We start from the raw sequence: 19911 nt of genomic DNA on the forward strand, positions 1-19911 counted from the left end.
GGTATCATGCTCAGAATGAGACCAAAATGGACAGTTTGTATCTAATATGCCACAAAATCCATCCTTCTACATTTTTTGCTTAACATCTCTCCAGTCTGAAACTTAATCCTATTCCTCAGTGAGTCTTGAAACCAGAAGGAAGAAATACGTTAATTAGAATGAAAAGACGGCAGAGATGAAGTCAGTGCAAGAAATCATAGACAAGCTCCAAAGAGTGAGAATGTAACTGTGCCCAAATACCTACAGAAAGGGTTGTAGACAAAAAATAGTAGTCACTGGTTAGCTCCTTTAGTGAGACTTTTCTTCTTTCTTTCAATGTCTTGCTTCTCAGACTCTGACGTCCTGGAAAGTCTTAAAGATGCTGACTGTAACAGAAGTCATCTGGCTGACACCTCACACTGCACTTCAGTGCTAGAGGGTTAGTGGGAAAGCAGACTCAGAGAAGATGAATCAGAGAAGGACGTGGACATGGCCATAATGAAGCAGAACAACAATCCATCCAGTTCAATATTCTGTCTTCTGCCTCATTGGATCAGACTAACGGTCTGTCTAGTCCAGTACCCTCTCTCCAGCTATACCAGAGCAAAGCAGTGATCCACCTAATCAAGCACCCTCTCTTCAGCCATAAGAAAACAGACAAGTGTTCTACCTTGTCTATCTGTCAAGTCACCCACAGTGACCCATGCCAGATGCTTCAGAGAAAAGTGTGAACTCCTACAGCACATCAAATTGTAAAGTATTAAATGATGGGGGAAAGTCTTCCTGGCAGCAGCTCGTAGTCAGCTTGCACTTTGAAGCATGAGGATTGAGAGCGCTTGTTATTTATATTCTAATTTGTGTCCCCAAAGGTATTGCAAATATTCCCCAAATGGCTTATCAACCACTTAAACCAGCTTTGCACTTGGATCTTCATGAGTGCAGGGTCTGCTTCTACATTAAAATACTAATTAATGTTTTCTGAGCTATTCTTTTTAGTGTAATGGGAGGGAAATGAAATGCCCAGCTTTCATCAATGCTAATAAGCATTTTGGGACTTTCCAGAACAAAAAGGGAATTATTGACCTAGTAGAAAAGAATGGATGAGTCAGGTTGATTACTACTTATCTGCTCACGTCTTTGGAACTTAGAAGATTTAAAACACAAAAGGGAAACTGAAATGTGTTGAGAGGAGATTAAAATCCCAGTACACACCAGGTTCCCCAGCAACAGTAGCAGCAGAAGTTGATGCCATTCACAGTGGTCTCCACCTGAACAAGTAAGGAAAGGTTCTCCTTTGTCCATTAGCTTCTATTAAGTGGAAAGCACGCTGTAGAAATGGAAATAAAGCATGTACAGGAGCTAAAGCAGAATGTTTAGCAGGGAATAATGGGTTCTTCATTTGTCTTCAGTGACAGGGACTAACATTTTATGTGCCCAAGGTCTCTTTCAGATGCAGATGATCTGCAGTGGTCCCACCTACTCAAGCCCTGGAGGAAGAAGGCAGCAAATACACACGCAGGCTAGCGCACTGCATCAAATCAGGAAATAACATTAGAATGGAACTTGCTTTGTGCTTGTATATATTATGAACTGTACATATTATATATACTATATGGATACTCAGTATATATACCCCATATATAGACACACAGGGTACATTTTAACAGTGTTGTAAAAATAATGCAAGGAAATACAGAAATACTTTTTGAAATGCATGCTGCAAATATTTTGAAACATGAGGATAATAAATATCAAACTAGCCATTTGGCCTGTTAACTCTTTGGGGCAGGGACTGTGCCTTCCTCTGTATTTAGAAAGCACCTGGTCTCAGCAGTTACTGGTAAATTCAGAGTCTCACACATGTCAAGACATATGGAGTTGGTGTGGCCGATTCTCCATTCACCCTGTAGTACTTGGTCTTAGAGATTTTTCAGAACAATAAATAATATCTCCGGCTAGCATCACTCATGATATAGTTCGTAGATACACTAGAGAATGGAACTATGATATTGCACATGAGCTCTGGGCTCGGGGCTTTACATGAAAAGGAAACTTCAGTAAAAGAAATTTAAATCACCCAGTTACTTAATGCTTGACATTTTTTGTTATCCCTTTAGTTGCTACAAGCATATATTACACATCCACAGTATTGCTCACCATTTAACCCTGCACAACAGAGACTCTCAGAGGTGAGGTGAGGATGCAGGGACCCTTCAGCAGCTGGCAGCTGTCACGTATCTTAACACTGAAGGAATTTACAAAGCCACTGTAATTGGATATTTGTTATTTTATGTAAATTTTCCTAAAAATGCATGTTTGTCTTCTCACGACTCCCTTGCTGGTCCCCCTCAAATAGCTTCTCTACCAGGACAGGAAGAAAAGATTATTACTATTATTTAAGTGCTAACAATGTACGTGGGGCAGTACAAGACAGAATGAGACAGCCCCTGCTTTGAAGAGCTTCCAGTCTAAGAGAAAGACACGGAAGACAGAATGCAATGGGGAGCCGAGAACAGGGAGCACATTTAAAACATTAACTCACTTCTGGAGGGCATCACGGAAATAAGGGGTCTTTAGAAGATGATTTATACTCACCGTGGTATCATAGAACATTCAAAAAGACCATTCAAATGTCTTGTCACAACATGGGTTTTCTAGCTGATGTATTCTTAAAGGGACTAGCGTTTTAAGCCTCACTTTAAAAAAAATGTTTTCATGATTTAAAAAAAAAAATGAAAACAGGGTGTCCTATTTAATAAATGTCAACTGTTGATTGATGAAAGCAGAGAGGTAGCCGGATTACTCTGGAAGCTTCATTTAGGCAAACACAAAATAGCTTCACCAGCTTGTTATTCCCTTCCTAAGCTCTAATGTTCCCAGGTATGTATTGAATTTACTCACTCCTACTCTGTTCAAGTAGTATACAACTAGATCTTCCCATGCAGTCTTGCAAACTTAAACACAATAACTCTGCTCTAGAACATAAGAAACTGGAAGAGAAACCATTTATAAACAAACGTGAAACTGACCATTTTACTATCATTGCAAACATGAACAAACAGCATCAGTGATGAAAAATACATTAGAGTTTCAGAACTGTTTCCCTTTTAATTATCTAAAATGTTATTGGCAGTAACAGTGGTACAGACTTTTTAAAGATACAATACATGTGTTTTATCAAAAAGGCAACTTAGATCACTGATAGATTTGAATACTGATTAAACAAGTTTAGTTTTGTGTTTAAAACATTCACTAAGGAGGAACAGCATGCAAGCAGGAAGGATATGAAACACCACTCTAACACAGAAAAATTCCTACAGTTTTCTTGGGAATGAGAGTAATCTGTTTGGAAATACAATCTGGCATCCAAAATCCTGACTCCATTCTGCAGCTTGAAAAGCAACACATTTTCAAAGTGTACAACAGCCCCCACACTGACCTGTTTTTATGGGGTTTCCTGGTGTGTATGAACCACTAAATAGAGACTCAAAAGACCAACTAAACAATATTTTTTTAGAGAGCCAAGAAAATCTTGCCAGAAATCATAGCTTCTGCTTTCCAGGAATTCCTGGGAATATTATGACAGGTTTCAGGGTAACAGCCGTGTTAGTCTATATCCACAAAAAGAAAAGGAGTACTTGTGGCACCTTAGAGACTAACCAATTTATTTGAGCATAAGCTTTCGTGAGCTGCAGCTCACTTCATCGGATGCATACCGTGGAAATAGACTCGGAAGGGGGAGCATCTTATCGGCGGGTGTGACCCTGTCTGCACCCGGTGGACAGTCAGATTAGTTCATCCAGGCTGGTTGGAAAACAGCTGTCGGTACGGATGCAGCACCCCAACTTTGCAGTGAGACGTGACTCTCATCATATTCACATGGTACTTCCACGGTATTCAACCGATGAAGTGAGCTGTAGCTCACGAAAGCTTATGCTCAAATAAATTGATTAGTCTCTAAGGTGCCACAAGTACTCCTTTTCTTTTTGGGAATATTATGAACATTGATCTGGTGGGTTAAGCAGGAAAGAAGATCCCAAAGCCAGTAAGGTGGCATCTAAAAGATAACTCCATTCACACGTTACTCTGTTGCCAGATCCTGATCAAAGTGGAAAAGAAGCAGCTGGAGAAAACAATTCTCTTAGATGTGAGAGATAAGTAATGGCTCTTGGCAATAGTACAACTGAGTAGTGACTTGGCAGCAGATGGAAAGAGTCTAATTTCTCTGATTTAAGCCATAGAAAAATATATAAAAAAATGAAATTTAAGCCTCAGGATACAGAGGAGGAGAAAATAACCTGCCACAACATAGAAAATATTCTATTAAACTACAAAACTCAGACACTTATCAGGAAACATGTTTATTTTGTGGTACTCCCTCTCAGTGCTATGTTTACAAGTGATGACTTGATTGCCAGCACTGAGAGCTCAGGAATCTCGGGAATCCTTGGCTCCACAATATTATATGTAAAAGAAAACTCACTTTATCTGTACAATAGGCCATTATTTTAGGTTGTATCCTCAGAGCTGGTTTTCCATAAGCAAATAAGCCTTTGACTTAATGTCATAAAACAGCCAGCAGACACCAAATAACTGGATTGGCCAGTAAAGACATCTGCCAGATCTCAGCTGGAACTTGTTAGAGCTACCTTACCCTCCTTCATAGCCTGACTCTCCCATTAAATAGAATTGTATGAATCACTTGTGTGATTTTTTAAAAAGGTTTTTCTTCTACTGCTTTCTTTTAATCAATAAAATATATCCTTCAGGCCATAAAGAAGCATTTCACCCATTAGGACTCCTTCAAAATCACCTAATACACTTCAGCTGTTTTGGCTGGATGGGCAGCAGATCCAGAGAGATGCAAATCTTTTGGTAAATTGCTGACATTTCAGCAAATGTCAGTTTTTTCCTTGACCTGACTGAAGTCTTTAAAACCATCAGCTAGTTCAAAAGATGTAAACCACAGCTTTTTCACTGAAATGCCAGTACAGTATTTTGGCTAATACCTGTGTGCCCTCCAATTTTGCCAATTGTAACAGGCTTCTGCACACAGTTGGCAAGAGTCTGGATGAAGAGACCAGTTATGTGAACAAGACTTCAAATCTGCAGGGCCGCCCAGAGGATTCAGGGGGTCTGGGGTCTTCAGCGGCGCGGGGCGGGTGTCCTTCCGCTCTGGGTCTTCGAGGCACTTCGCCGAAAACATGGAGCAGAAGGACCCCCTGCCGCCGAATTGCCACTGAAAACTCTCATGGGGGGCCCCTGTGGGGCTCGGGGCCTGGGGCAAATTGCCCCACTTGCCCCCCCCAGGTCATCCTGCAAATTTGAGGCTCTTGTGGGACCCTAATTCTGAGGGCAATAACAGATTGCTGACAACTGACATGCCCACATGGACCTGAGCATTCCTTGGCTAGAAGCCTGGAAAATGCCAGCATCCAAGGGTTAACCTTCAATCCATTGGCTGACACAACTCCGACTTTGGCTTCTGGCGTTGATATCTTGGGGGAATCATATGGTATGGTAGAGGAGAGAAATTTTCATTTTTAAAAAAACTGATCACTGAATCCACTTGAAAACCTCACCAAAGTAGGCGTAGTAGGAATTTATATGAAAAACTAGCACTAAAGGCCCACTTCAGCTGGGTCTTTGCTTTGGGCTCCTTCTTGCAAGATGAACTAGATTCCATTCTGCTTTATTATTAATTATCTTTTTTGATTATTCTTCTGGCACCAACCATTGTTCAGCACAGCACCAGACACAGCTATCAAGACAGTGCCTATCCCAAAGAGCTCACTTTCTAGATTAGGAAGACAAGACGCACCAGGAGAACCAGAAGAAGGAGGCAGCATAGGTCCATTATTAAATACTATTTTTGCTCTCAATATTCAGATTCTCCCTTTCATTTCTCTAGCATCTCTCATCTCAAACGATCCCAAAGCACTTTGAATACTATCTTTATAGTAGAATTGGGCTAACATTGCAAAATAATCTTTGTGAATATTTGTTCCATCTTTAAAAAATCACTTTGTTTACACATTTAGGTCTTATTTCTAGATTAAATTCACCCTTTTGTGGAAGTCTAGTACAAGGACCAGGCATCCCTTAAGTTCTGCTCTGAAATAGGACTTGTGTGGGCTCTTTGCCCACGGGTGAATTTCACTGTCCATGAATATGTTCGCAAATGAGTTTTACTAGCCTAAAAGGCACATTTTCTGCTTGAATGCTGGAATAGTCACTGAACACAGATTCTAAATCACATCTCTCCCTGCAGCACAGTGCACCTAGAACTGTGCTGGGGCACCATGGTCAATACTTACTCATAAGGAGGAGTGCCCCCTACAGAGTCAGCCACACCACTCCCTGCAGCATGGGCCCCCTGCTACCATGCTGGGGTACGCAGGTGAGTCCTGAATAGTCCCCTCAGTGACAGTGTAGAGAACAAGTGCAAGTGGGATATTGGAATCCTTTGATTTCACTGATTCATGAGCAAAGGGAAGAGACTACAACTCAAATGAGATGGAGACTCCAGTGAGTCATGTAGCCTCCACAATACTGAAGCTTCATGAAGATAGAGGCTGGCTCCTGTCACCTGTTCTCCATCTTTGTGTATTAAGAAGTGACAAGGCTCTGATTTCAGGGCTTGGTCCTTCATATCTGAACTATATCTCAAGTCATGCTGGTAACCTTGCAAACATGGAAAGACTGCCGTTTGATTGGCTACCGAAGGTATGGGCGGGGTTTGAAGTGACGATCACATGCACGGGATACACCATCAAAGAAAGTAACAGACAAAATAAAAATTTTATTAGTAAGATAAAAGAGAAGGAAGTGGGGAGAGAGCAAGAGAGCACTGATGTATCAGAAATATAACAAGCTTGATGGCCAATTGAGACCTCATAGACATAATGATCCTTTGTATCACTATAGCATCATCCACCTGAGGTTATCAAATGCATTATGAACAGAAATGAATTAAACCTTGCAACCTACCTCAGAGGCAGGTAATTATTAATTTCTCTATTTTTAGATGCGAAAAGTGATGCACAGAAACGTAAAGTGATTTACCCAAGACTCCTCTGTGATTCAGTGGCAGGTATGGAATTAAAGCCCAGCTCTCTGCTCCAGCCAGTAGAAGCACTGCTTCCAAAAAAAGCCCCTGCCTAACCCAAAGCAGTATGCATTAGTGGTTTAATTGAGTTAAAGTAAATTGAGAAAGTAGCTCTGGGGGTTATGATGATGGTGGGTTTTTTTTTTACTAGAAATGACTGAGCAAGTCTGGTTGCATTCATAGATTGTACCATATATAAGCAAATATATATGAAGGCAAAATTTCAAAAAACTTTAGAGGCACAATTAAGCACATAAAATATACACACAAGTGCAGACCTAAAGTTTCTTAAAAAGAGGCCCATATTTTATACAGCGTGCATGTCCATCCTTGCATATTGCAACCTTGACTTAGGCTAGCACAGGTTACATTCTGGTTTGGTATCAAAGTGAAACTGAGCCAGGAATGGGAAGTGCCAAGGAATTCCATGTTATCCTTGACTTAGTTCTCCGCACCCTGACAGGCAGCAATAGCCAGATAAGCGGTCGCGGTGGAAGAAAATTCCTGGTTAATTGCTAAGGGAAGACTTTTTCACAGTAACATCAGGTTAGGCAGTTTACACCCTCCCTGTATGAATAATATTGAGCTGGTTGTCAGCCATGAAAGACACATGATCTTTTCACAATCTGAAGTACCGTCGCAATTTATACGTACGCCAGTGAATGAGCCCACCAATCCACAGATTGAAAGTGGAGTGAAACAGACATGTGCCAAAAGAGCCAATAAAAAATACGAGTTAATTTGATTTAGACGTCATCTCATGTGCATCATCCGATACAGCCAGTTCCAGCAAACAGAGGCACAAGACCCAATACTATCAAGCAGAACCTCAGTTCACGTCTCCTCCTTTAAAGCTTTGAAGAAATATATTTTCTTTCATTCCCAGTGCATAGTTGGGCCTGACAAACTGATGCAAAGCGCCTTGCACCTTGGATGGGGATGAACGTCCACCAAAAGGTCTCTTTTGGGTATGACAATTCCTAGCTGCCACAGATAGTGAAGTGACAGTTGGATTCTGGTGGCAGAAGGGCACCCAGGCTAAGTAAAGGGAGGTGAGGTGTTGTCTGCCAACAGCTGCCAAGGGACAATATGGAGGACTAGGAATGTGGTTTGGCATGTGCACATACTGCCTCCAGCAGGTGCAGTTCAGAGAGCAGAAAATTCTGATTTTCTTGCTGGCTTGTTTTTGACCTTTGGAATCCCTTGAATGCCACAGAAGAAGCCAGGAGGTCCACAACAGCAGACCTACTGCACCATAACAAACATCATGAAACACAAGGCATCCACCCATTAGTACATATAGCTCCTAATGCTCTGGATATAGGGGTATATATATATAGGTCAGGATAGGGGATAAGGAAATAGGACAGTGGAGAATATCCCATGCTAGAGTGCTTCTCTGCCTCTTCCTCTCACCCCCTCAATTGCCAGGATGAAATTCTCCTATTGATCCAGAGTGGAAGGAGTAGCTGCCTTCTCTAGGGCTTCAGGAGAAGAACAGAGTTTCCCTGTTTTCTCTGGGCTGGAGCAACATTTAGCAATGATGGTGAAAGGAAAGTGAACTCCTCCTGGTTTCCCCCAGATATGCTGTGCTCATGGTCATATCCACAGCAGCACTCATTTTAGGTTAAAAAATATTCTCACCTTGCTGCACATCCCCACCAAAACAGGCCAGAGCTTACCTATATCACAGCGGTCCCCCATGTACCCAGGCGGGCACAAGCAGGTGATGTTTCCATCTCTTTCCTGGCAGGTTCCCGCTCCACAGGGCTTCTCATCACATGTCTTGGGTATAACTGTAACTCCCAAGAGAGAGGGATATCAGCCAAATTATACTGATGCCTTTTGCTGTTATGCAGTGTGACTACAGATGCTGCACAAGGGGGAGATACCTGCCATCCATGGCTCAGTGCTGCTTCACTCTCTACTTGCCATGTTACTCTGCAGTTCTCTTTGGTTTAAGTCTACTTTAGTTTGACTCCACTGCCACAGAAGGTCAGAGTCAAATAATGGGGATGGAGGAGGGCTGGACAATTGTGTGGCCAATAATAGCACTGATAGTTATGCTTGTTAAGATAAAAGCAGTTGGATATTTTGTGTTTCAGGGCATAACCTGATTGCTGCAGGTGTGAGAAAAGAACAACCCCTCACATTCCCTTCATGTGCAGAGCTGCACAACTGGCCAGGTGCATTATGATTGTTCCATCATTTATCAGCCACTGTGAGAGGCAGGATAGTAGACTTGAGGGATTAATGGTCTGATCTGGTGTGGCAAATCCTACATCCCTATAGCTTTTCGTTCAGATAAAATATTTCTTAAATGCCCTTTTTCATTATGTTCCCTTTGCTGTATAAAGAAGGGAAGTCCCACCCCTTTCTATAAAAGAAGGTGGGCTGGAAAAGCAATACATATTTTTAACAATACCTTCTGCAGTGGGTTCTGGCACATTGGTGGCTTCTGGTGAAACTTGAGGCAAGATAGCAGTGGCAGTGGGTGATATCTCTAATGTTTCTAGAACAACAGCTATTTCGGTCTCTTGTTCTGATACCATGGGAGTAGAGGACTGTATTTCAAGCCGGGCCTCTTCAGGACCCATGGGCTCTTGTGTTAATTCAGTGTCTGGCATACTGGTACTAATTACAACGTCTGGTGCAGAGGTTTCCCCTGAAACATCTGAGAGTGGGTGTGTGGGTGTTCCTGAAGAATCTTCCCTCCTCTCTTCCAGTGCTCCAGAAGTTTCACTGACCACAGCTATGCCAGATGTTTCTATGTTAACTTCAGGTAATACAGATGTTTCACCTCTGGTTTTGTAAAATGTAGAAGTTTCTATGCTAATTTCAGGCAATGCAGATATTTTGTCACTGGTTTCATGTACTGTAGAAGTCTCTATGCTAATTTCAGCTATTGCAGATGTTTCACCACTGGTTTCATGAACCGTAGAAATTTCTATCGTAATTTCAGGCAATGCAGATGTTTCACCATTAGTTTCAGGAACTGTAGATGTTTCTATGCTAATTTCATGAAATCCAGATGTTTCTACAGTAATTTCAGGAAATGCAGAGGCTTCTCTACCAATTTCCCCAGATGAAGAGCCATCTCCACTTGACTCAAAAATATGGGGGAGTGTCACAGCTGTTTCTCCACCTAGCTCCTGTGAAACTGTTGGTTTTGTCACAACTTCGACCAAATCAGAAGTGACCAAGGTGACGCCTGGAAGTCCGGAGGCCTCTCCACTAACTCCAGTCACTGCTGAGGACTCTCCACTTAAGTCTGTGACTCCAGAAATGTCTCCACTAAAATATGGAATGCCTAATGGCTCTCCACTGATGTCTACTGTCCCTGATGGTAACCCACTAATATCCGTAACTCCAGACACTTCTCCAGATATTTCTCTTTCCCCTGAAGGAAGTCCACTGATTTCTAATATCCCAGATGGCCCTTCTCCTACCTCTTGTGCAACAGATGTCTGTGTTACAACTTCCACTAAAGTTGTATCCACAAGAGAGATAGTGGGAAAGCCAGATGGGAGTCCACTATAATCATAAATTCCAGATGGCAGGCCGCTAACAACCTCAACTCCAGAGGTTTCTCCACTGATGTCAATTACTCCACTTGGAAGTCCACTCATTTCAGGAGCTCCAGAAACCCCTCCACTGAAGTCTATTTGCCCAGAAGGCTGACCACTAATATCTAAAATTCCAGACACTGTGCCTGATATATCTTCATCCCCAGAGGGCAATCCACTGATTTCCAAAAACTTTTTTGCTTCTGCTTCCGTAACTGATGGGGTCGTCACTTCAACCAAACTGGTATTTAAAAAGGTAACGCCTGAGGGCTCTCCACTTCTATCAACACCAGAAACGAGGCCACTTAGGTCTACAAGGCCGCTTATGTCAGGTATCCCAGATGGTTCTCCACTGAAATCAATTCCTGAGGGAAAGCCGCTGATATCAGGTATCCCAGACGGTGCTCCGCTGATATCAGGTATCCCGGATGGTGCTCCGCTGAAATCGATTCCTGAGGGTAACCCACTGATATCAGGTATCCCAGACGGTGCTCCACTGATATCTGGTATCCCAGATGGTGCTCCACTGATATCAACTCCTGAGGGCAACCCACTGACTTTTCCACTAATGTCCCATTCAGCAGATGGTAACCCCGACAGGTCTTCTTCTCCACTGACCCCAATTGTTCCTTTTCCTTCCAGTTGACTTTCTGCTACTGTTGTTACAACTTCCACCAAAGTAGTATCCACAAGAGAGACAGTTGGAAAACCAGATGGGAGTCCACTTTCATCATACTCTCCGGAAGGCAGGCCACTAGTAAGCTCAACACCAGAGACTTCTCCAGAAGGTAGCCCACTGATTTCTGGAATTCCACTGATTTCTTGCAGTCCAGATGTTACCCCACTAAGGTCCGGGATTCCAGAAGCAGACACTAATAGGTCTTCCTCGCCAGAAGGTAACCCACTGACTTCAATAATGCCCGAGGGCAGCCCACTTTCATCTCCTGACGGCAGTCCAGAAGGAAGTCCACTGAAATCCAGGTCTACAGATGGCACTCCGCTTTCTTCGATCCCTGAGGGCTCTCCACTAGGTTCAAATGTTCCAGAAGCTGATGGTTCACCACTGGTTTCAAGTACTCCAGATGCAGATATCTCCCCTGAAGGCACTCCACTGAGAGCAGTCTCTGCACTGGGTTCATCTGGTATTGCACTAACAGGGGGGAAAGCTGATGGACTCACTGGAAAAGAAGCGGGGGAAGTGGAGGGGAGAGAGAGAACGAGGAAGAAGGATTTAACAAATTAGTTTCAAGGAGCTATTGAAAATTTCCTGTTTGACTGTGCATAAAAACGGACATCTAATAAAAGAGTGACAGACTCTGAGGATGAGGGCAGAAAATCCTATGCACTTTCCAGATCGCCCTCCCTCCCCTAAACTCTGTTAATGAGGATTATCTCAAATAACTCTGGAAAAGTGGTTCAATTTATCACCTCCTGTGACAGTACAAATGCAACACAAATTCCCAAAGGATAATCACCAGAACAAAGCCAGCATTCCAGCAACCATTAGTAGATAGAAACTGCTGCTGTTTCTGCTGATAATACCTAGAAGAAGAAAAAATCCAAACCTATCCTGCTGTTTTTGTCTCAGTGTTGCTTCCAGTAAAGCTGCACCACCCCTTGAAAGTCAGAAACTGAAATCTGTTTCCTGACTGATTTTCCCTCTTTACGTGCACATCGATGTGTTATTGTAGGATAGCTCAGGAATGCTGGGCTGTTGGCACTGGTTTGTTAGTGTAGGGTTGGCTGATGAGTCCAGTATGCTGGCTTTGACTATATTTATTTTAAAAAGAAGTGCACCGAATCATCTGTTTTAAAAAATAAAAAAAGTCTGAGCTCAGTTTTCCAGAACTGTGTGTGTAAAAAGGCATGTACAAAATTGACCCTTGCATTTGTGGTAACTGTTTGCACATATTCTGTATGTGCGATTTTGAAACTCGGGGCCATAATGAACTACCTGAATTTTGCTAACAGCTTAAAAATACCCAAAGATGCCTCAAACTTTGGGTCAGCTGACCACTCCGGGCCCCCTTACCAAAAAGCTGGTCACAAGCAGAGTTGGAACAGCTGAGAGTCCCTGGTTTTATTTGCTCTAAGTAACTAAAAGCCCACACTTTCTTGTCATAGAATAGCCTTTCTCCATTCATATTAATCCCCGTTTGCCTTGGGTTGCCTGTGAAAAATGTAGCATCCATGAGGAATACCATGTTTCACTGTGTGATCCGGGGGTGTGATGGCTTGAGCTCTAGGCCTCAGAGCTTGGCTAAAAGGTGCATGTGAGGTAAATCTGGATTACTGAGCCAGAGAACCAACTCCCTCTGAAGAGAGAGCTGCAGTTCAAAGCTTCCTTCCTCATCAGGCTACTTCCCAGCTGGATTCAGACAGGGATTCTCCTTGGTAAGGACACAGTATTTTTGTTTCTGGATTGCCCTTGCCCTAAATGTTTCCTCTGCCAGCCTCGTGAGTCTCTGGGCGCAGGGAACTGCCTGACCCACCTGATAGCAAGGAAAGGTCAGTTGGAAAGACTTCTGTTCCCCACTCTGTCTGATTTTCAGGTTCAGTGGCAAACTCCATTTCCACAGTTGTCTCCTCCCCAGAGGGCACTTCCTCCAAACCAGGGATCACCTGGGTTACAATCTGCTCCTCAACAAATTCATCCTTGTCCAAAGATGGCAGGGCTGGAACAGAAAGATATTGAAGAGAATTTCTATGATGGCATTGGCTCTCTCAGAAGCCTGATGCTGCTTCATAAACTATCCCAATACCAGGGTGACAAGCAACATAGAATGGTCTATAATTAAATACATGGCATTTCTCTTAATAGGAGATAGACTAAATTAGACTGGAGAAAGTAGGGGCAGAGGAGACTTTATAGCTTGTTTCCATCTCAAATTTTCTGATTCTGTGAGAGTAAAATGAACGTAAAAGAATGAGCCATGTGGTGTCTCTGTGTATCCTTGGGAGGAAGAGCTCCTTTTGGTAAACATACAGTGGAACCCTTGTGTAATCATCTCCCTCTTGAAATCATTCCCCCACAGAATGCAGCATTTTCCCCGTGCTATCAGCATTGTGTGCTATGGCAGATGGCTTTGAAGAGTGGGTCGGTACCTCTGAAACAGAAGGCATGGTGCCTTGACAGTGGGTCAGGAAATCCCGTCTGGTTGGGGTGCAAGTAGATGGTTCTCACACCAGGTTTGTCTCCCCCACAAGCAGGACGTGGGGTCACAATGGGATATCGGATGCTGCCATCAGCAAGCCAGCCAGCGCGGCATCTATCCAGGCCCAGCTTCCAGGCGGCATGGAGTTGCCCAACAGAGGCCAGGGTGGCATTCTGGCTCTCACAGTATTCCTGGGCTTCTAGGAGGGTGAACTGATCTGCTTGGGTTGCAAAGAACACCTCACCTGGAGGAAAAAAGTCAAGTGTGAGTCACTGACACATACAACTATGGATATTTCTGCCCGTCCGCTGTACATTACACACACCCCCTAACAGCCATGCTCACAGGCATGTGGAGAACATACCCTTCAGTCGGTCAATGTAGCAGTACACGTCGTACATCTCAGAAGCTGGGCGCACGCCATACGTCCGCACGCCTGGGGAGCTGTCCTTGTCTCCTACACATTGATTCCGTGGGGTCACAATGGGGTATCTGCCAAAACAGAAAGAAAGGGGCCGCCCCAGTGAGGGTCCTGCATACACTGCAATTGAAGAATCTCAGTGGGTGTTCCTGTGGAAGAGACGCAAGCTCTCCACTGAATAATGATAATACTGAGCATTTAGGGGTGCCCAAAGTCCTTAACAAGAATAATAATGGTAATACCTAGCTCTTGTGTTGGGCTTTTCATCAGTATGATTTGGAAACATGTCATGGACGCGCAACATGGGAAAATGTGGCACACGTGGAGAACACGTTCACAATTCAGCAGCACATTACGCTACAGACCGACCTGTGTTTTATCCACGTCAGGTGCTACTGTGCTGTCACTGGGTCCTGTGTCCAGGTGGGGCTGAGTGACACATTGGCTGTAACGCAAGTAACTCCGTTTCATAGCTGAATGTTTCTTTCAGGTAATCTTTACCTGACCTGGCATCCCCTTACCTGACAGTCTGATCCCTCAGCCAGCCGGCGTCACACTGATGAAAGCCAGTCTGGTAGGCAGCGTGCAGTTGTTCGGGTGTGGCGATGACAGCACTGTTATCCAGGCAGGCCTGCTGGGCTTTGGTGAAGGTGAGGGAATACCTGCTGGTGGCCGGTCGGTAATGAAACACGACACCTGGGGGGAAAGGGCGAGAGCAATGACGTAGGGACACGGAGACCTCCAAGCACCCTGGATGGATATTCAAGAAGGGCCTTCAAAACCAACCTGGTAGGAGCAGTATCTCCTGGAGCCATATTGATCTAAGTCCCTTGTTTACTGGTCTCTGCTGTTATTAAAGAGGCTATAAAAGGAGGGGTTATCTTGGGGGTCTCCCATTCCTCCCCACAATGATTGCAATGCAGTGACCTCCCCTTCAGCTGCAGGGGGATGCACACAGACCATTGGAATCTGGTGTCGGCCAATGCAGCTCTCATCCTCAGACAGAGGGGGTCATTCTACACCCTCACGAGGTGCCCTCCAGGCTCCCCTGCCCATTCCTGTGCCATGCACAGAAGGAGAGCTGCTGGCCGTGGGCAGATAGCTATTCCTGCCATGAACTTCTAGGGGCAGGGGAAAGGCTGGGAGTGCCCAGACCAGACACACTTTCCCCAGTAGAGCCAAATCCATTGCTAGATGGACAGTGTTCCAATTTTGTCAGCTGAAGCAGCGGTGTGGCTGGCCCTGAAGGAAACGGATTGTGAGGTTTCTTGTTGTCCCTGTGACTTACCAGTGGGAGAAATGGGCTGCTCAGGAATGAGACCACTCTCAGGAGCAGCTGTCACCTGCACAATCATCTCTTCCACTGAGGCAGACTCTAGTTCTGGCGTGGCAGTCACCCCCAAGTCCTCCTTCGCTGAGCTCACCTCCGGTGCCCAACTGGTGAAAAGAGTGTCCAGGACCGAAATGGTGACCTCTTCAGGAGTCACCCATACAGCTGTGACTCCCTCGTCAGTCACATTCTCTGCCTCCGTGAAAGCTGTCTCGGCAGTGATACCAGTGGCAAAGAGGTCTGGAGTCACTGTGAAGCCTTCATCCAGCTCTGAGGCAGTGGGTGTGAAGTCGATTGGCTCTAGAGTTGCAATGCTCCCTCGGGCTTCCTCCTCTGTGACATTGTGTGGGAGAGGTATCTCCACTTCGGTTTGAGTAACGGTCCAGATGGTGAAGTTCTCAGGGACTAAAAAGTCCTCGTCTACAACAAGAAACAAATGTTTCCTTTACTGGCGTCTCCAAGGGATACAGGCCCAGGCTTTGGAAACAAATCTATGTGCGGACACTCAAGAAAGGGGCTGGGTGTACGGATGCTCTGATGAAAGGGAGGGCGATCGGATGGTTGTGGGGGCTCTGATGAGAACCTGGGTAGGCGATAGGATGGGTGTGATGGGAGATGGGGCTGGTGATGTGATCAGAACTAGGGTAGATAATGGGGTAGTTGTACAGGTGTTCCGAAGGGAAATGCTATTGCACAAGGCATATGTGTGATGGGAGATATAGACCATGTGAGCAGATGCCACAATGGGTGCGAGCATGTGGATACTCTGGGAGCTAGTCCATCTTGCAAATGAACTCAGTGAGCCTGTGGGGCACTGGCCTGCTGGGTACTGGGTGCCCCTGTTTGGAGGGTAAAACTCTACCTTTAAAAAAGTAAAATATTGACCATTTCCCCTCCCCCTGCTCCTCCTCTCTCTAAAGCGCTCTACAGTGGAATTTAATTGAATTAAAAGGGGAGTGTCATATGAGTCAGGGAGTCAGAGCATCCTTCTCTCCCCCTCCCCATACTCTTGACTCTAATCTGCTAGCGCATCTCACACTAATCTAGTCTTTTGTGACCTCTAGTGCCAGCAGCAGGTAATTTAAAAAACAAAGCTCAAAATGGGGAGAGGAAAGGGAGTGCTCCTGTAACGCTGCAGTGCAGGCAGGCCCAAACCTGGGAATGAAGCACAGAGAGATGTGGAGAGCCAAGGAAATGCCTGTCCTATTTTGAGGCAGGACCGAGCTGGGGAGCAGTGCACGGAGGGAGCTGGGAAAACAGGAGTAAACACTGCAGAACAAATACGACCAGACCTCCACCCTAATGCTGCTTTGCTTTCTCAGTTGGTTTATTTCAAATTCCATTTCCTTTACCCGGCTAGTTCATTGTCGCCGGTACCTCACAGATCCGAGAGGCTTCCAAGATCCAGGCATCAAAGCTCAAATGCTTACCTGTCATATTAAGTGGTTTAATAAGTAGCACCTGAGAGAGACTGCGGGGCACTGACATGTTGGGCCTGATTTGCTGGTGTGGTGAGGCCACTTTGTGCCACATGGCTGGCATAATCTGATCCCAAAGTGGGCTTCACTGGCCCTGGGAAGATAACCCCACTCATTTTGAATTTGAACCTCCAACATCTGGTGTAGACACACACAATCCTCCCTCCCTGCTGCTGGCAATTAGCATAGCAGGACAGGGGCATGGTTAGCAGATAGAGGGTGTAGCTGAGATGCCCATGAGCCAGGCCTATCCTTAGTTGCCACTTGGGCCCCTTATGGAAATTTGCAGCCTAGGCAGCCCTCTAATTTAGCACAGAGCAGCCAGCCTTGCACAATGGCTACACCAGGACCAAGGAAATGCAAAATGGAGCCCTTGCACACGGACCCCTACCATGCAAAGCACTGCTGCTCAGGAGCTAACCTATTGTTTTCTTTCTGCTCTCTTATCTATAATATTAAATTACTTAATATGTAAGATCTTGATCTCTGCTGCCTGGTTCCTGGAGAGCCATCAAACTTGGAAGGTGTTTGACAATCTGGAGTGGATAGAGGCATATTACACTCACCTCCCATTGAGAACACTCAGTTGTACTACAGTGCTAACATATGCTCTGAACTCTTCTCTCTCTGCTTGGACAAGAATGGAGGGGCAGGGGGAGATTGCCTGTAAATTTACATCTGCTTTTCTTGTTTAAGTGAAACAGTAAGAAGTTTTTCTGTGTTAATTGTGAGGTGGGGCTAGCAACAGAGTCAAAGGCATTCAGAGATGGACAACAGAAATGATCGATGGGGAAAGACGACAAGTGATGTATCTGATTCTTATGTTGGTGGCCATCGCCATAATATTTGAGTTAATCCTGCACTGTCATGACTAAGAGGGGATCTCATAGCCATCCGCAAGTATTTGAAGGAAGTACCAAAAGTAGAGGGGAGTTTAGGGGAGTGACTATTTTTATTATTTATTACTATTATTTATTATTATTAATTTAATTTTTTTTGTATAGAATAGACTGTGAAATGGTCTCCCAAGTCCTGTCTCTTGACTCACTAAAACCAGAAGTAGACACAGCACTGGGAAACAGAGCATGACAAACAATCAGGCATTGGACAAGATGGGACTTAACAGGAGTTTTTCATCTTTAGTTTCTGTGGTTGTGTGATAATTCAGCTCTGGCTGGGAAGCACCATACTCAGCTCCCAGAATCTGCTGCTAACGAGTACTGATGGAGGCATGGTACTTAATTCAACAAAACCAGTGCAACTCACCTGTGTAGCAGATAGCATCGTAGCGCGAATGAGGGTGAGGGTACCCTGTCTGATTGACATGGAGGTACACTGTCCGCACCCCCACCAGGTTCCCGCCACAGTTGGGACGTGCCTTGGAGATGGGATACCGAACGCTGCGGTCTGCCAGCCAGCCTGCACTGCACACATCCATTCCAGCCTTCCATGCCAGGTACAGCTCTCCTGTGGTGGCCAAACGGGACCCAAGACTGAGGCATTTCTCTGCAGCTTCCTGGAAGGTGAACTTCTCTGGGGAGGTGGCATAGAAGACTTCACCTGCAATCACACAGCCATTGACTCAAGGACTGACTGTAGTGTTTAATCCCTCTTCCATCTACCTCTCTCTTCCCTTTGCTTTTCTTCCCTAGGGGCTGGTGGGATGAAGGAAAGGTTAAAGAGACTAGATAAGTACAGCTTAGATGAGTGACAACTAAGGGTGGGGACACACACATGATCACTGTCTACAAATATTAGGAAGGTGCAAATCTCAAAGAGGAAGAGAAATTTTCTAGGGAGGAACAAGGGGGTGTACGTTCTACTTGGACTCATGCAATGACATTAAGATAAGGAATATTTTGGGGCCTGGTTTTCAGAGGTACTGAGCCCCACTGCTCCCATTGACTTCAGTTGTAGGCCTGGGTGGTCAGCACCTGTGAAAATAATTTCCTAATGCAAGATACCAGAATGTGGAATCGTCCCCTCACATAAATAATGGGAGCTCCATTGCTTTAATCAATTAAAACCACAGTGGACAAAGCCTAGAAAAATAGGCTTTAGGGGATAATCCAGCCTTGGCAGGGGATGGGACTAGATGGGATCTCACATGGCTTTTGAATCTCTAATGTCTCTGACTTCTAGCTTCTTTGCCTCTTGTTTTATCCTTGTCTGCAGTGAGGATGCTCATGATACTGCCAGCTCAGTCCCTTGAGAATTACATAAGAGAAACCCAAGCTCACCTTGCATTTCCTCTGCATAACAATAAACATCGTATGTTTCATCTGTCTCCCGAATGCCATAGGTCCTCACTCCAGGAAATTCATCCTTGTCACCATAGCAACCCTCTCGGGGATGGTGCATTGGGTACCTGAGAGCGAGAGCGAGAAAGAGAGCATGCACAGGAAATGTCTAGTGAGCAGATAGAAGCTTCATTGGAAAGATGACTGCCACATGGCTCTGTGGTGCAGGAGGCATCAGGACAACCTGAACAGGTGGTGGAGAATCAGAATTCTGGGGGGAGGGAGGAAGTGGAGGCCGGCCAAACCCCCAGAACTTTTCCAAGACAGGAGAAGAAGGAGAAGTGGACTTACTCCCTTCCATTCCTGACATTGGAGGTGAGGGGAGAGGATCCTCCAGATGTTCCCCAAAGATACTGATGCAGGGGGAGTTGCTGGTTTTCAGACTCCTCTGAGCCCTGCTAGATGACTACCTGAAGTGTGCAAAATAGAGCCACATCTGCTGAGCTTGGCATAGGAACTATGCAGTTCGCATGGGCAAAAGTAGAGGGCACGGGGACTGGGATTAAACCACCGCTCTCAAGTCTCTGGGCCATTCAGTCCTTAGCTTCTCAGCTGTGACTGCCAAAAAAGGAGG

At 44.9% G+C, this 19911-nt stretch overlaps 1 protein-coding gene across 2 annotated transcripts in view; it reads right to left on the reverse strand.

Annotated features, from left to right (window-relative positions):
* Positions 1 to 19911, reverse strand: part of ACAN (aggrecan) — a 76373-nt gene that overhangs the window by 12237 nt on the left and 44225 nt on the right. For both annotated transcript variants that reach the window (XM_043524369.1, XM_007060374.3), the window contains exons 5-13: positions 19278 to 19405; positions 18304 to 18597; positions 15518 to 15979; positions 14751 to 14925; positions 14173 to 14300; positions 13759 to 14052; positions 13146 to 13328; positions 9513 to 11831; positions 8770 to 8883 (exon numbers count right to left, since the gene is read on the reverse strand). In XM_043524369.1, coding sequence (XP_043380304.1) covers positions 8770 to 8883; positions 9513 to 11831; positions 13146 to 13328; positions 13759 to 14052; positions 14173 to 14300; positions 14751 to 14925; positions 15518 to 15979; positions 18304 to 18597; positions 19278 to 19405 — 4097 coding nt within the window. The remainder of the gene's footprint in view (positions 1 to 8769; positions 8884 to 9512; positions 11832 to 13145; positions 13329 to 13758; positions 14053 to 14172; positions 14301 to 14750; positions 14926 to 15517; positions 15980 to 18303; positions 18598 to 19277; positions 19406 to 19911) is intronic.

The sequence above is a fragment of the Chelonia mydas genome, chromosome 10, assembly GCF_015237465.2.
Source record: "Chelonia mydas isolate rCheMyd1 chromosome 10, rCheMyd1.pri.v2, whole genome shotgun sequence".
NCBI classification, from domain to species: Eukaryota; Metazoa; Chordata; order Testudines; family Cheloniidae; genus Chelonia; species Chelonia mydas.